The sequence below is a fragment of the Prunus avium genome, chromosome 3 (genome assembly GCF_965620075.1).
Source record: "Prunus avium chromosome 3, drPruAviu1.hap1.1, whole genome shotgun sequence".
NCBI lineage: Eukaryota > Viridiplantae > Streptophyta > Magnoliopsida > Rosales > Rosaceae > Prunus > Prunus avium.
The window spans coordinates 24,984,649-25,001,291 of NC_142286.1; the positions used below are offsets into that span (position 1 = coordinate 24,984,649).

At 36.4% G+C, this 16,643-nt stretch overlaps 3 protein-coding genes across 3 annotated transcripts; 1 reads left to right on the plus strand and 2 right to left on the minus strand.

The window, feature by feature from the left end:
- Positions 1–2,913: 2,913 nt before the first annotated feature.
- Positions 2,914–4,091, plus strand: LOC110766998 (microtubule-associated protein). Its single transcript, XM_021970419.2, has one exon. It carries the CDS (start codon positions 3,176–3,178, stop codon positions 3,935–3,937), a length of 762 nt encoding a protein of 253 aa, XP_021826111.2. The 5' UTR covers positions 2,914–3,175; the 3' UTR covers positions 3,938–4,091.
- A 362-nt stretch (positions 4,092–4,453) lies between these two features.
- LOC110766997 (mannan endo-1,4-beta-mannosidase 2) lies at positions 4,454–9,843 on the minus strand. The gene is made up of 6 exons (XM_021970418.2): positions 9,734–9,843; positions 8,562–9,602; positions 7,569–7,766; positions 6,514–6,636; positions 5,859–6,070; positions 4,454–5,054 (listed from the first exon to the last, which is right to left on the minus strand). The coding sequence occupies exons 2-6, from the start codon at positions 8,955–8,957 to the stop codon at positions 4,649–4,651; spliced, it is 1,335 nt and encodes a 444-aa protein (XP_021826110.2). The 5' UTR covers positions 8,958–9,602; positions 9,734–9,843; the 3' UTR covers positions 4,454–4,648.
- Positions 9,844–15,693: 5,850 nt separating this feature from the next.
- Positions 15,694–16,610, minus strand: LOC148295782 (uncharacterized). The gene has a single exon (XM_088249981.1). It carries the CDS (start codon positions 16,435–16,437, stop codon positions 15,934–15,936), a length of 504 nt encoding a protein of 167 aa, XP_088106107.1. The 5' UTR covers positions 16,438–16,610; the 3' UTR covers positions 15,694–15,933.
- Positions 16,611–16,643: the final 33 nt, after the last annotated feature.

Sequence of the window (16,643 nt, forward strand, 5' to 3'; positions counted from 1 at the left end):
GTGTTTCAGGGCGCTTTTTTGTTTTTTGTTTTTTTTAAAAAGCCTAGCCAAAATGACGTCATTTTAGGCCAGGCTTAAAAAATAAAAAAAATAATAAAAAAAGAACTAAAAAAAAATAGGAAACCTACTGCCATTTTGTAGGCCTTTAATAGGGCCTCCATCATTTCTTATTTAAATGGAATTGGGAGTTGTCTTTATTTAATTGGGCTTTAATAGAGCTTGCGCAATTCCTTATTTAAGTGGGATTATGAATTCTCTTTATAAAGGACCAATTTAACATCACCCAATTTTATGAAAGTGTGCGTGCATCACAAGAGTCCTGCGTTTTTTTTTTTCCTTCTTGAGTACGCCAATCCAAGGTGCCAGGAAACCTGCCGCTAGTGCTAACAGGTGCTTACAGAGCAACATAAGTCACCTCAGTTGGGCAAAACTTACATACTAAACTCGACGGCACGAGTGAATTTCATTAATGCACATTGATTCCCACCAATTCTCTTCCATTTTTTATACCCATCAATAATAAAGGTTGGGTGTGACTGATTCATGTTAAAAAGGAAGCAAGGAAAACAAAATACCTTATTCTTAGCAATTGAATACTCAAGCCAAGTGAATTGGCCAAATCACTTTTTATTAAATTGATCAAAGTCCCGCCCTTCTAAGTGACTTGGATAATCTTCTAACTCGGGTTGACATGGTCCTAAAAGAATATATGCTCTTCGCACATTGTCTTGTTCATTCACCAGATATTTGCATATTAGACAATGTAATCCTGGATCATGCTCAAGATAATTGATATTAAAATCATAATCATCATTGACTCTTTGAGATTCAACTATTTCAATTGGAGACTCAACAATGGGAGACTCAGGAAGATTTTGCTCTTCACATATTGGAATAGATAAAGAAGTGCTAGAAGACAATGTACTAGATGATGACCCATCATTCTTTTTCTTAAAAAAGACAACAAATTCTTTGTTCTTTTGGGATTCCGATTGCAATCCAACATAATAAAAGATAGGCTATGAATAATATGTAGAGAGAATTTTAATCAAACGTACCAACATAAAATCAAACAAATTCTCATAATAACATCTCAATAATACGAAACCAAAATTATAATTCATCCCAAATTAAACTCTAGAATACTCAATTTTAACAAAATCCCAAATCAAAGCCCTATAATAAATCATCCCTAATCAAAGCCCTAATTAATTTAAACAAAATCCTAAAATTATAATTTGGCCCTAATTAAACCCTAAAATACTCAATTTTAAATTATAATTATAATTAATGATATATAGAAAAAGAAGAGAATGTGAAAATAATTGTTGTTGACAAAAGGAGAGGAGAAAATGTTGTTGCCAAGTTGCCCACCCAAGATAATAGAAGATATAGCCAATAGAGGGATAATTTGACCCAAAAAAAAAAAAGATTAAAGAGGGAGAAACAAGTTGTTGTCAAGTAGCAAAGAGAGAGAAAAACAAGAAGTCTCATAGCCAAAAGAGAAGGAGAGAGAAGATATGGGACTACCTAGATGGCCATCATGTGTGTAGGGTTTGCTTTTAATTTTTTTTTAAATTTGGGGCCGGGCTTAACACATGTTGGTTTTTTATTTTATTTTTAATAAAAAAATTTAGACTGGGCAGGCACCCAACCTTCCTTGTACATAGCACCGCCCATGCCCCGGTAGACATGATATATTCTGATGGGCACCGTGAACAACCGGTTATGTACACATAAAAAATACAGCGATTGCAAAATGTACAAATGTAAAACTGTTTGTCATTGGAACCATAATTGTTGGGCAACAAGTGAAGGATGTTAGCACTAGCAACCGGTAAGGTGTCTTTGTCAAGATTCAAGGTGGCTATATTGATTTACGAGTCTTTATCATACACACGTTGGAATTGTTTATTTTCTAAATCTATATATATAAAGCAAAAGGCAGAGAATGGTGAAACATTCAAAATACCAGAAAATGCCCTTGGCTAATGCAAATATTAAGAATTAAAATTATTAATTAAATGAGGATAATATGGTAAATTCACACTCTTTCATATTTAAAAAAAATTAAAATTAATAGAAAAATCGGATAATGAATCCTATTTTTATGAAAAACAACTACCCATTATCTTTTTTAATTCTAAACTAAAATTTAAATTTGTTTAAAAAAAGCCTCTCGCAGGCGCAGAAGCGCGTGCAGAGAGGCTAGTGATAATTTAAAGACCATCTTTATAAAAATAAATGAAATAATAATAATAACTGAAATTAGAGATCATTTGGTCATTCATATATATCAACTAAATAGAATGAGGATGTTAGTTGTTACTTACTTGTTACCAAAATCATCGATTTGGTCTAACATATGGATGATCTTTAAATTGTGAATTTGTGATTTAGGAAATGAAGTGTTTCGGATACGACATGCTTATTTTGTAAAGATTCTTTAATCACAACGTGACAAGGAGGGGGTGCACTTAAATATTATCTTTTTTGGATTAACCCCATAGGACAACAAAAATGTATATGATTATATCTTCTTATTAGAACACCATATTGGCTTTTGATGTTAATAAGAAAAAAGCTTGTAATGACTTCCTATTTGTCAACATTTAGGTTTGGAATTTGGAGGGTGGTTGAACAACCCATTAATTCTCCTTAACAATGGGGGAAAGAAAGGAGAGCATTTTTCTATTTGAATGTGGATTATGGATAACTAAGGTTAATTCACCTAATTGCAAGAATCCACATTTCCTTTGGGAGAAGAAGCCACCTAATTTTTCCATAAAGGTTTCTTTTTTTTTTTCTTGACAAAAAAAAAAGGTTGTTTTATTTTTGTTCCTCAAAATAAACAGAGCAGCCCAATTTTGTTTAAATATTAATATTTTTCTTCGACGACAATAAAAGTTTGGTGATCTGGCTCCCTCCCTCCCTCCCATCAGAAACGCACCCCTCGTGAAATTCTTGAAATTTCTAAGCGCCAAATTGCTGGCGCCAAAAACTTCGCGCCACTTGCTCAATACCCGCCACACCACCTTCTTTATAATCCCCCTTCTCAAAAATTAAATCCCATTTCCAAAATTTCATTGTTTCTTCTGCCCTCCATCTGTTTGTGAAAATTCCCAAAACATATTCCGAAGCTTTCTCATAACATTTCAGCCCTATTTCCGCAGCCATGGTGCAAAAGCTCAAGCTTGCTAGCCCAGTCAAGTTCTACGGCAACAGCCTCCCCCGCCCCCGGATCTACACCGACGTCAAGTTCAACGACCACCGAGTCGATCCGCCTGTTGCCGTCCTTGACCCTCTGCTCTCGTGGGCCAACGAAGCTCACTGGTCCATGGGCGGCCTCAGTTTCAAGCGCCTAAGGCTCCAGGGCCGCATTGAAGGCAATGTCGGCAAACTCCGTGTGCAGCGTGAGAAGACCGAGAGGAAGAGGCAAAAACTCGAGAAATCCGCAAATGGGTCGGCCTCAAATCAGTCCAATAGCAAGAGGGCTGCCTCTGATTCGCCTCCTCCGGCTCCGATTGCGACGAAGCGCCGGAGATTCTTGGATCTGATCGATGAAGATGATGAAGATGGTAACGATGCGGATGAGGTGGAGCATGAGGTTGAGGCTGTGAAGGGGAAGAGGCTCGTGAAGAATCTCGCGGATGCGTTTGATAAGGTGGCTATGGAGGGCGAGAGAGGCAACAGCCTGAACCCATCAAAGGGTTTGGGTGGTGGATCTGAGGGAATTGCTAAAAGAACTCGGAGTCGGAGATCGGAGGAAGATGAGGCTGCAGAGACTGTATTGAAGGTGGCAGAGGAGGTAAATAAGTTGAGTTTCAAGGACAAAAAATTGAAGGGCAAAAGCAAGGGAAAAGAGAACAAGCAACAGACCGGGTCTAGCAATGTAAATGGGACTAGGACTTCGCCCAGATTGGCAAACCGTAGCTGAATAATGCTGATGTAGGCAGTCAGATCTGCAGTTTAATTTTTCTTCTTTTTTTTTCTTTTTTGTTGTAGTTTCTTGCCTTTTTCGGAAAAAGAATTGCTCTATATACATATCTCTTGCCAAGAGTTAATTGCAGAGCTGAATTTATGTTCAATTATATTGAAGTGCAGATATTATATTAATTAATTTTGTACACTTGAATCGAACCTAAGGCTTCGGGTGCAGAGTTAATTCTACTCATCACTCTCAGAGTATTGTAGACTTGCATTAGTTCAAGTTCAGAATATGAAACCTCACCAGACCAGAGTCAAGGCAGTTTGTATAAATATCAATACACCAGTAGTTATCATTACAAAAGAGCTATTGCTATCTCTAAAGAGCTACAATCCTATCAGTGCCTTAAAACATAGTTTCAAGACTGCAACATATACCATTGCTTACAAGCAAAAGCAGAATATTCAATAATTTAAAGACCTTTTTTTCGCTTGTTAATCTGTACTTTCATTATGAAAAGCTTGATAACATCACAATTTATAACAGCTTCTATAAACTCATATGAATCATTTAAAATGAAATTATATAACGTGTATTATGTGGAAAGAGTATGGTACACGACCGAGACCTGCTTCTCTCCTTCAAGCACTGTAACCATAATAGATATCGCATTTTAGCCCCCAAGAAAATGAAATTTCCTGCTGAAAAAGAATAAGCATTTCACTGTCTTTGCGAGCACAAGTCTTTCAAATTTCGCTGTTGTTGAGTTGGTCCGTGGAGTCTAGCCAACCTGCATGATTGTTCTATTATCAGCTTATATGTAGATGGCCTTTCCCATGGAACAATCCCAAATTCATCATTATACTTGTCCATTCCTCCCACGAATAACTGCCAGACTAAAGAACCTGCCCCAGACCCATTTTTCTTTGCAGATTTGTAAATGGCATCTAAAATAACTTTGTAAAATCTATCGCGCTGAGATGGTTCAAAGTCTTTGTTCTGGTTTGACAATCCATATTCGGTGAACATCACAGGTTTATTCAGCTCTTTGTCCCCATCTTCTATGTGAGAACGCATCCACTTGGAGACAAATTTGAGGTTCTCGTGAAATTCTTTATCATGAAACCTACCCAAAAAGTAAGGATGAAGTTATTTTGTCAGTTTGGATCACACATTCAAACAAGAATCCACCTGATCAATACTTTAAATTGAAAGTCTAGCAAATGAACATGCTATACATATAATTATTCTCTAATAAGGTGAGTAAAGTAGTTTATGCCTTTGAACTGTTAGATCGCAAATGAATCACTGAGATGTATGGAGATGTATCCCATCCACTCTACATCACAACTGTTTATATACGTATTTAAGGCCCTTATTAGATAATAACTCTCTATATAAGTACAAAAACGATTTCCATTTATTCGAAAAAGGTCCTTTATCAATAATTAGATTTTGATCCCTCAGTTGGCATGGATTTTTTGGGTCACCTGTGAGCAGGACACACTCACACAGCCAATCTAATAAGGACTTCAGTTATGGGTATGCATCTGAATTGATAAATCAGTTTGGATCACTGAGATGCATAGAAAGTAAGATGCATTTCAATATATCTCAATGTCCATATCTGATAAGGCCTTAATAGAGTGGGTATATATATATATATAGGGGATCGTTGAAAAAAAACCATGCCAACTGAGGGATGGGAGCTCTCTGTAGACTTAAAAAATAGATGGTTTGGATCATTTTTTAAAAAATTCATAGGAGACCCTAAAGGGTGTCCCTCAAATAAAATTATTTGAGGGATCCCTCAATAGAGTAGACCATATATATATATATATGCTTCTCGCCTTTTCAATTTCTGATAAGTTTGTAAGCTTGGACTTCCCTCATATTGACTTGAGAAATTTCATGTAATGGAAACGCTTACCAGTGGTCAGGGTAAATATGAACAGAAGCAAAATCAATGTTTGGGATCTTGGAGTTGCGAATAAAATCTGATCCAAGTCTAGATGCCCACATTTCTGGATTCACAGTCAACCTTTTGGGGTTTTTAGGACCATAAAATCCTTCAAGGCCCACAGTCAGTAGATGTTTCTTGTCAATTGCTTTAACAAATGCTGACATTTCTTCTATCCAATCCTGCAACAGTATGCCATACAATTAGTTCATGTTCTGAAAACATAGGTTACAGTGCAGACCATCCCCCTCTCCCTATCCATCTCCACACCTCCCAACTCACCCTACCCTCTGAAGAAAATAAAAGAATAAAACCCATTCACTGGTAAAGGAAAAGATAAGAGTTAAGAATCGTTGAATGTTAGAATAAGTAGCTATTTGCCCAAAGTAAGAGGAAAAATATTACGTAGTAGTAGTAGCTCTCTACTAATTTCTATTCTTTTCCTAATAGGGTGTATCACAAAGAAATCACGAACACGTTAAAGGAAGGTTCCACCAGAATTGCACTTTGTCTCAAACAAATAAGATATTTCTGACTGAATTTCAGTGAAAATATTTTGTAAAATCCAGGGAATCCATCAAGCAGAACTGCACAACTCCATAATTTTTAAGAACTGACTACATACTTGGAGAGTGTCGCCTGAAGCATCAGTAATGCAACGGGGTTCGTTTATTAACTCCCATGCAAAAATGGTAGGATCATCTCTATATTCAATTCCATTGAGAGTATTCTTCCTCGTTAGGAGAGTCTGTAGAAAAAAGGAAATGAATTAAAATTGGTTTGAAATCACATATTATTGTAGCACCAAAATCGATGTAAAATATATTCTCAGCAAGTCTGTTTTTACAGGGAGAAGAATCAGTGGATGAAAGTAATGACCTGTTCAACATAGCATACCAGTTAAGACCAAAATCATTTATCTAATAACATTCAAACTCATTAGCAATCCACAATACTTCTACATGCACTCCAGAATGTTATTTTCAGAAATAGCTTCCAGAATTCAGAGATATCCCTTCTCATAAATCTTAAATGCCACTATCCTATTTATCAGAACTTGATGCTTTTAAATTCTAATTTTTCCCTCTACAATGCTTTAAATCCATGCAGCCATCCGTAAAAGATCTGGCACACAATTAGATCCTTTTGTATCTTAGCACGAACTGGGGAAAGGGAAGGAAACAAGAAAAAGGCCAAAGAAAGAAAGCCATTTCAAGATCCCCTTCTATCCACATCATTCTGTGTGAGATCCAAATGGAGATCGACCTGAACCTTTTTCTTGTTGATCATGACACTAAGTTTCGCATTCTTAGTCATTATACCTTTCTCCAGTGACCACTTTGCAACCAAAAAGCTTACATGACATAATCTGTTACCAAATATTCAGTAAGTATAACCTAGTAGCAAGTCATCTTGCCAACAAAATTCTGTCCCCATACCCTGCCTTCATGTCAACATAAATATTGGTGAATGTAAGGTATACATGAGAAACTGACACTAACAAAATTTAACCTTTTAATAAAATTTTGTTTTTTCCTTTCCAATATAAATAACCATATTAAACATACTAAATAGTTTTCCAGTCATTAACAAGAAAATCTAGGTTATGAAGTGTCAAAGAGGCATCAAAGAGTTGTGCAATATTTCTTTCCGGGGAAGAAAAGCAACATAAAAAGTTACCTTCACGTAATTCTTGAAATAATTTCGAATGGAAGGATCGAAGAAAAAGGAATCATTGGAAGCACTCAAACCAACACCTTCGTCCCATGCCCACTTCACATACTGAGTCTTCCCACCATATGCTTGCAAGTTATTAACTAAGCTAAAAAGCAACCTGATACCCTGTTGTCTAGCTTCTACAATGACATGATCCAAAGCCTGTCACGAGATCACGGTGTTGTAAGAAATAGTTCAAAAGGGAAGAGACAAATACTAAAATAATGGCGAGATAACAAAAAGAATAGTAAAGCATTTTATTGTAGGTAACCATTAGCTATATACCATGTAGCATGGGAACCTTTGATTGTCTTCCCTTAAAAGTGCACTTTCAACAGCAAGAAAAACTTCAAGAAGTTACAGAGAATTCTCTTTATCTTAGCAAAAATATGGTTATCTAAAAAACTGTTCCTACTCTGCAATGGTCATGTGTGTGTTTTACTTTATATTAAACAACAACAAATCATTAATCTTAAAGAGGTTAAAGAATGTGGCAGAAGCATTGCAATACTGGGAAAACTTTTACTACATTATAGTCCAAAACATTTCGCATTAAGAAACACCCAAACATGACTGATTATCTTTCAAAGGCGCTGGATTCTTAAACACATTTAGTCAATATGCAAATATACAAACTCTTTGTTTCAACCCTCCTTTTGTTTTGGGTTATTCCCACTTTCATAATGCAATATAATCTCTATCAACAAGGAACTGACCGGCATTTAGTTTGTACTAGACCTGCTGATTTACCTTCTCAGATGGAACCGTAGTTTTATTACTTCAGTTGCAAACCGATAAATTATGGCAAAACATGATCACCACTCAAGTAAACCCATAAATTGAAGCACCCAAACAAGTACAAAGAGAAAGTTTCAAACTCAACGAAAAACAAAACAGAGGTCAGAAACTTATGTTTACTATAAGACAGAAGGATGAAAATACATGAATTATTAATACCTTGAACACTTGCTCATTGAAGCGACCGGGCGAAATCTGGAGGGCATTGTAGTCTCCATCATTAAAGGCCCAAGTTCGGCACACGGTAAGACCCATTTTCGCACCAGCTTGCAGTATCTCCCGCACCCTGGGTTTGGTATACTCATCCGCACTATGATCCATTAACCAGTAAGAATTCCACCCATTAATGTAAAATGATTTGCCATCTAACATGAACTGAGTTCCATTCCTCTCCACAAAACCCAACTTAGTTTTTTCCTGTAAATTCGTCCCCAAGCCACCGAAGGACATGTAGATGAAAGCCACACATGATGCAAATCCAACAATTGGGTAGAACAGGCCATTTCCTGCCACTACCATTTTCTTCCTATATGTTGGAGAGGACCTCAAGATCATAAAAGCCCCAAAATTGGCACAGATTTGAAATAATTGATTACCCAGATGAGATTCTGGTACCTTCGACCCCAGATGCAAACAGGAATGTTTGCAAAAACCCAATCTTGAAGACGCCCAGATCCTTCTGTAGCTGTAAAGGGTACCTCAAATCCTCAAAGAACTTCAATTCTCACACACATTTAATACGGAGTGAGAAAGGAGAAGAAGCAATAAACAGAGAAAAATGCGTATTGCTGTCCTGAAGTCTTTGGGATTTTATAAGTCAAAATAAAGCATGAGGAAACCTATGACACTATGAAAGAAATGTGGAAGGTTTCGGACCATGTAGGGAATATGGCAGAGAAATCACAGCTAACATGTACAACCTTGAAAACAATGGTTAAAAAAAATTGAGAGAGAGAGAGAGAGAAAGAGAGAGGAGAGAGGTTGAATTGAATGAATTTTCAGTGAAAGTGAGAGTGGCGGTGGGTGTGTGGGTGGAGTGTTGGTATCAAGCTTGCTGGTTGTTTAGATCTGAGCACCTGAATTCACTGCTTTTCTTCATGTTTACTATTTGTACTGAGCAAGTCTGTCTGTGTTCAACACCCATGGGGCCATCCATCAATGTGTAGAGAAAAGATATCCTCAATGGCTGAATCTCACCAACTAATAAAAATATGAAAAGAACACAAAATTTATAAACAATAAAAAACCAAAACAGAAAAATAGAAGAAACTCTCATAGACTCATTGCCTAGATTGTGCCAATGATTTGATTTAAGCTAAAAAAAAGTGTACCATTTCATCGGCTGAGGACAAAAGTTTTCGGGATTGACAGATCTGAAAACTACGTCCATGAGAGAGGCATATACTTTATTTCATAATTACAAGCAAAGATTTTACTATATAATTCCGCGTTATTGAAAGAGATTATTACCTCTTGTGGATGTCAATTTATTGTGTTAAATAAAATAAAAACGAGGATTTATTCTCTTTCTGTTTATTGTACTCTGGTATTTTTTGGTAATCGAAACTGTCTATTTTTTAAGCGGCAATTTAAACTCTCCAAAAACTCAATTGAATCAGAATGATTAGTCTGCATATTGAATGACAATTAGATGTTACAATTTATAATTTAGTTAATTTGTATACAAACAAATTTTTAAGATGACCGAAAAGAGAATGTAGCTAAGCATTCTACATTTTAAAAAATTAGAGAAAAAATAGAGAAAATAAATGGAAAATTAAAATAATGAGATTATTTAAATCAGTATTAATCTAGTGCTAAAAAAATAATAATAAACAAAACACTTGTAAAATGTAGGTCTCTAGAAGCCAGAGTCAATGAGTCATTGACGCATCTTTGGTGCTTGACCAAAAAAAAAAACATATCTTTGGTGAGGCTAGGGGTGGGCATCTCATCCGAATTATCCGCGTACCGACCGTACCGTACCGACGGTTTGGTTTGGTTTGGTTAAATAATTATTTTTTAATTTTAATTATTCCGATCCGATCCGTACCGAAATGTTTGGTTTGGTTAACGGAAACAAAATTCCTAACCCGACGGAAACCCGTACCGATCCGATATTTATACTTATTTTATTATTTAAATACAAAACAAGAAACCAAAGGTAAATACAATCAGCATTTTGTATCACTCTTTTATCACTACTGTATCACTTCTTTATCATCATTGTATCACTACTTTATCACCATTGTATCACTGCTTTATCACCATTGTATCACTTATCCAAGTACTGTAGCACTTTTTGGTCAGAGAGGAATTTATGAACTTCCTATATTTTCCAGTTTCGACCTTTGTCCCGTTTTTCACCTATAACTTTCTAACTGTTGATCCAAATTTTATGTTCTTTATATGGTTGGATTCAGCATGAAAAAAATAAAGAACCCAACGCAAAACAAATGTCAAAACCATTTACATAAATGTAGAGAATTCAATAAAAAGAACACTCAAAAGTTCAAACAACAAACACAAGTGGCTCCCAATTCATCTTGAGGACATATTGAATGATATAGTGACTAAGTTGTTTGATTTCATACTTGGATGAATTAGGTTATTAGATTTTTATATTTTAAAAGGATAATTTGGTGTATTTGTTCAAGAACTTATGTTATGTGAAAGTATTATAAATTGTATTTTTATTAGTATGTTTTTATTACGGTACTACCGGCGTACCGACCCGTTCCGAACCGAATGTTAGGTTAACCGATCCGAAGTTTACCGAAGTCTTTGGTTTGGTTAACGGAAGAGAAAATGGTCTACCGAAGTCTTTGGTTTGGTTAACGGAAGAGCCCTCTACCGTTCCAAACCGATCCGCGCCCAGGCCTAGGTGAGGCCAATGCAATAGCACGTGCGGGGAGCTAAGTTAAAAAGGGGCACGGAATTCCTGAATGTCAGCCCTGGTCTTGTTTGTAGGCTCCAATTTTTTTTTGGTTTATTGATGTGGTTTGGGCATCGCCCTTGGGATTTAATTGGTAGGGCAACTATAAAGCTTGTTACTCACCGACTTTCAATTTCATGTCATTCAATTGGTTGATTAGCTTAAATTCCTTGATTCATAAAGACATGAAAAGAGCTTAGGAAGTATGAGATTATTGATTTCATACTTCCTACTCAAATGCTAGTTGCGTATCAATTATTTGTATTTAAGTTTTCGCAAATTGTTTTGCCCATTTTAGAAAAATCAGCGTTTTATGAGCAGTGGCAGAGCCACTTCTACGTCTGGAGTGGTCGTGACTCCCTTAGATTTTGATATCTCATTTATTATATCATATATAGCAGTAACAGACATAATTTGTAATAGACAACTTATAATTTAAGTTAAAATTTCCTTTAAAACAAATTAAACATGATTAAATTAGAAACATTTAGCTTTAAACATGTCATTATTGAATACTTAGGTGTTTTATATACTTGTATTTTCTAATTCCCCACCCTCAACTTTACAAGTCTAGCTCCGCCCATATGTATAAGATTTATCGTCGGACCATTGACCAACGCATTGCTTTTTTTGGTAAATACCACGAGGTGTCCCCACACCTGAAGGGTGTGATTAATCTCTGCTCGGGGTTCGGCTTGCCCATGGCCACAAAATTCTTCCAATGGGTTTCGAACCCCTGCCATTGAGGCACTCGATTGCTCGCCAACTGAAAGTGGCAGTTTGCCAACCGCACCACACCTTGTGGTTACCAACATATAGCTTTTAACCAATTCATTACTTGCTGGTTTGCTAAGCTTCTGTTGATGCGAAAAAGTGGTTCAGGACTCTTAAGCTCAACTTAGTAATTTTTGGGTCTTCGGAATTCTTTGGGCCTCGGTAGAGCGTGCGATATGCAAAAGAGGGAACGCTCGGTAAGCCCTAGGGTACCGGTGTGGTACCTGCCGAAGGCTCTCCGATGCTTAAGTAAGTTCAGATATAGTAAATAGTACTGACTAATCAATAAGCTTGTATGCCATTAATTCTGATTACCTCTATTTTGGGGTTGTTGGCCTCCTTTATAGGCCTTGGGAGGTATGCACTTTGTTGATAATTTCGATGTGGGACTGTGGACGTCGATTATGAGCGTGCCACGTGTCCAGAAGGAGGGCGTTGCCCTAATGGAGCGATCGGTAGACTGGGTGCCGAAGGCTTCCCTGCTCAGGCTCGATTTCTTCAACGTGTCTTGTCCTTATTGCCTGCCTATTCTGGGTATAAACAGCTTCATACCTAAGTTTGTATTAACCGAAATGAGAGATATTCCTATTCTGGTTTTAAAATAGATGAATATTTGAAGTATCATTTAAAACAAGTTGATTGTTGTTGTTGTAGTGATTAAGACTCATAGTTCTGTTATCACAAGTATATAGTTGGAGTCAGTTAGAAGGAGAAGGACACATGGAGGGATGCTTTGTGTTTTTTTTTCTTTGGGTAGAGTAAGTTGGGAGAACAACTCTCTAGTCTAACTTAAAAAAGAAAAAGAAGAAAAAAAAAATATTGAAGTTCAAGGAAGAATAATTGGACGGTCTTTTCCTTTACCAAAAGAAGAAAGAAAAGAAAAGAAAAGAAAAGGAAGAATAATTCCTTTCTTCCTCCTAATTGTCATCTTCTATCATATATTGTATTAAAAAAATTAATAATAATGATATTTGTTTCCTCCTAATAATATATTAATTCCAATTAATTAGTGGGTCCAACTTTGTAGGGCTTTGATTGAAACTTTGCACCATCTCAGGTTTTATATAGATTATATTCATCATCCCATTATTTTCCGTACAAAGGTTTGGTTATAATGATTAGCCCCCATAATTATCATCATCTTGCTGAGTCAAGACTCAAGTTAAACCCCAAAATATGCTCAGTAAAACCTCCATTTAAAAAAAAAATAGTTTTTTAATCCAATTTTTACCCCTTACCAAACAACTGAAAATAAAAAATAAAAAGTACAACAGGAAAGGTCTTAGAGCCCAAAACTAGGGGTGGGCATAAAACCCGTTGAATCGAAAAAGAAAATGACCGAACTGAATATTATTTAATTTAAATTGGACACGTGTCATTCTTTTGTTGGCCAAAATAAGGATATACAGAGGGCTTGCTTGCACTAGATCAAAACCACAAACTAATCCTCACGCCACCTCACTTTCTCTCATTCACAAATCTCCGCAAATCGTCCCTCCCTAATCCTAGATCCTAAATCCTGAAGAGAGTTGATTGTCCCTAACCCCAAATCTGCGGCCAATCTCTCAGGCCACCACTCTCCACCACCATTTCTCACTCTCTTCTCCTCTCTAAGTCATCAAAGTAAAGAGAGTCGATCCCCTCTAGGTCACTCTGCAAGAAAGTGATAATGTGATTCTAACACATGAAGTGGATAGGTACTTGTTGAATCCACTTGAAACAATTCATGTAAGTTTGATATACTAGGGTGGTGGAAAATAAATGGCTCAAATATCCTGATTTGGCATTAATTGCAAAGGATGTGCTTGCAATCCCTATACACACATTAGCTTCGGAATCATGTTTTAGTATAGGTGGGAGAGTGATTGACTCCTTTCAAAGCATATTGTCTCCTAGGATGGTTGAAGCTTTGATTTGCTCTCAAATTGGCTAAGGTCATAAGATATATCTTCATTACAATATGTGCTAACCATTGAGGAAACAAAGTTCTATGAATCAATTGAATGGGGTAACATTTTCATTTTTATGTCAACATTTGTTAATTATATTTGAATATGATTTTTTCCTATTTTAATGTGTCTTAACTCAAATTGTTTGATACATATTGAACAACTGATATTGGGCTCAAGCCCAAACCGACCAAACCTGCAAAATATAAATCAGAAAGTGAGTCAATCACCACCAAGGTTTTATAGAGGGTGTTCAAGAGGAGTTCTTTCTTGCCATTGGGATGCGATTAGATTTCATTTCACCTAGGCTCCAAATACTCTTAATTTGATAAACTCTATGTTCAATACAGAGGAGAAAGGGACAATATGACTAATGCAGATAAAAATATGATTTTGCTCATGAGAAAGAATAAGAAAATATTGTTTTGGCCCTAACTTTAATAGAAAATATAATGTCAGATCAATTACGGAAGTGGAGTTAAGGGGACTAAAACAACTATTTTTTGAATTTAAGGGCCAAAATGCAAATAAGGCATTAGTTCAGGAACTAGAACTCCTAACGCTTGTAAAAAAAGGAGTATACTCGGTTTGTGTCATTTTTAACAAAACCTAACAAATCAAAACATTGTCCGAATTAGTTGAAAAAGTCACTTATTTATACTAAATTGAACCAAATTGGCCCAAATCAACTTGTTTCGCCCGATTTAGTCGGCTCGTTTGGTCCAATCTTTATCGCCATTAATCAAAGAAAAAAGTTAAAAGGAAATCTGAAATCACCGTGGGTGTGAGTGTCTTCGGACTGCTATTTGGTTAGAAAACACAGTTTTTCTCGAACCAAACGATTCCTGACCAAAACCTTTTTTTTTTATTTAAAAAAAATAAAATTTTAAATTTTAAATTTAAGTTTTATTTTAATCGATATTGAAAAATACACACGTGATTTAAGGAAAAAAAGTAATTTGGTTTGGTGAGCTTCAAGAGCAAGAGCGATTTGAACCGAATGGCAGGCCTAGCGTGTGCACAGATGTTGATAACAGATAGATTACTAATACTATGTAGACTTGTACTGAACTCCACCTCCTGCTTTAAACCATTTTTAAATGTTGGGCAGATTAGTTTGGATTGGAGAAGGATTTCAGTTTAAAGAGAACGAAGACAGAAGAAACCAACATATTATTTTAGTGCTCTACATCAAAAGTCCATTCTCTTCTTTAAAGGAAGGACAAAAGGTCTTCAACTAGCCATTGCCACTCATAGAAGCTAAAACCTGCAATTTGGAATTAGTAAATTGGTAATGCTAGCAGCTATAATATAGTAAGAAACACTTGTGTAGTAAGAAACACTTGTGTGGGACGGGAATAACATTGTTTTGCTATCTCGACCAATTATGGTATGACGAGTGGAAAAGTTATTAGGCGTGGCAACCGTGATTGGCCGGAGATAGCAAATGCTATTCCCGTTCCACAAGTTTTTTCTCCTTTTCACAGTCAAATTCCAGCATATAGCTACTATTGCAATTGCTCAAAACACATACCAGAAATCAATTGGTCCTTGTTTATCAAAAAGAAAAAAACACCCCATGATTTCAAACATGTATAGTCTGCAAAATTGCTAAATTGGGGAAGGATAAAGATAACACAAGAAATAAGAGTCAGATCCCACAGTAAAATCAAAAGAAGTAATGTTACAAAGCCCTACAACAACATGGGGGGTTCAGAGCTTTACCCTTTCTATTCTTGAGAAGAAAAACAGAAATACCAAACAATGTCTTAGGGGAGAGAGGAGAAAACTTTACCAAATCCAAAACCCCATCCTTCAAATCTACACACCCATTTCAACCCCCTTAGAAGTAGAAAAAATCCCAACAACCAAATCATTCGATCACCTCAGCACTCCTCCTAAAAAGCGCAAAATACCCCAAAACAGCACAAGCAGCAGCCACCAAATTGCCTTCCTTCAACAAAATCTTGATCACAATCACAAAAATCTCTCTTGTAATCTTCCTCCCCTCCACAACCAAAGTCCTCCTAGGCTTTCCAAAGAAGGCCAGCATGACCACAATAGTGATCCATGTGACCAAGGTCGCAGGCAACATGACTGCAAGAGCTGCAAACATGGAAAGCAGCCCAAAAACTGCCCCAAGAAGCACCGAGGCATAAAGGGCAGGCCACCCATATGATGAGGCAGAAGGTTGGGCTTGCAATTTATACCAAGACAGTATGGATTTGAGAAAATTCCATGAAGAAGTTAAAAGGATGGCATAAACTAACACAAATAGACATACCCATGTTCTCCTTTTGCTCATAGTTGTTAAAAACATCATGTAATATGATCGCGGCGGCGGTGTTTCTTGCTCATCTTCTGTTTTATCTGCCATTGAAACAGCTTGCTTTTCTCTTTCTCTATATGCCTTAGCTCTGGGTTTTTTGCTCTGGACTTATTTTTCTCAAAGAAAATCTCCACAAGATTTTTAAAAATTAAAGCTATCTGAGCTTTGGGTGGGTTTTGGTGATTTTGTTGTACATCTCTGTCTGAGTGAATTCTGAGATTGATTATGAAAAAGTAGATATAAGATGGGCGTAA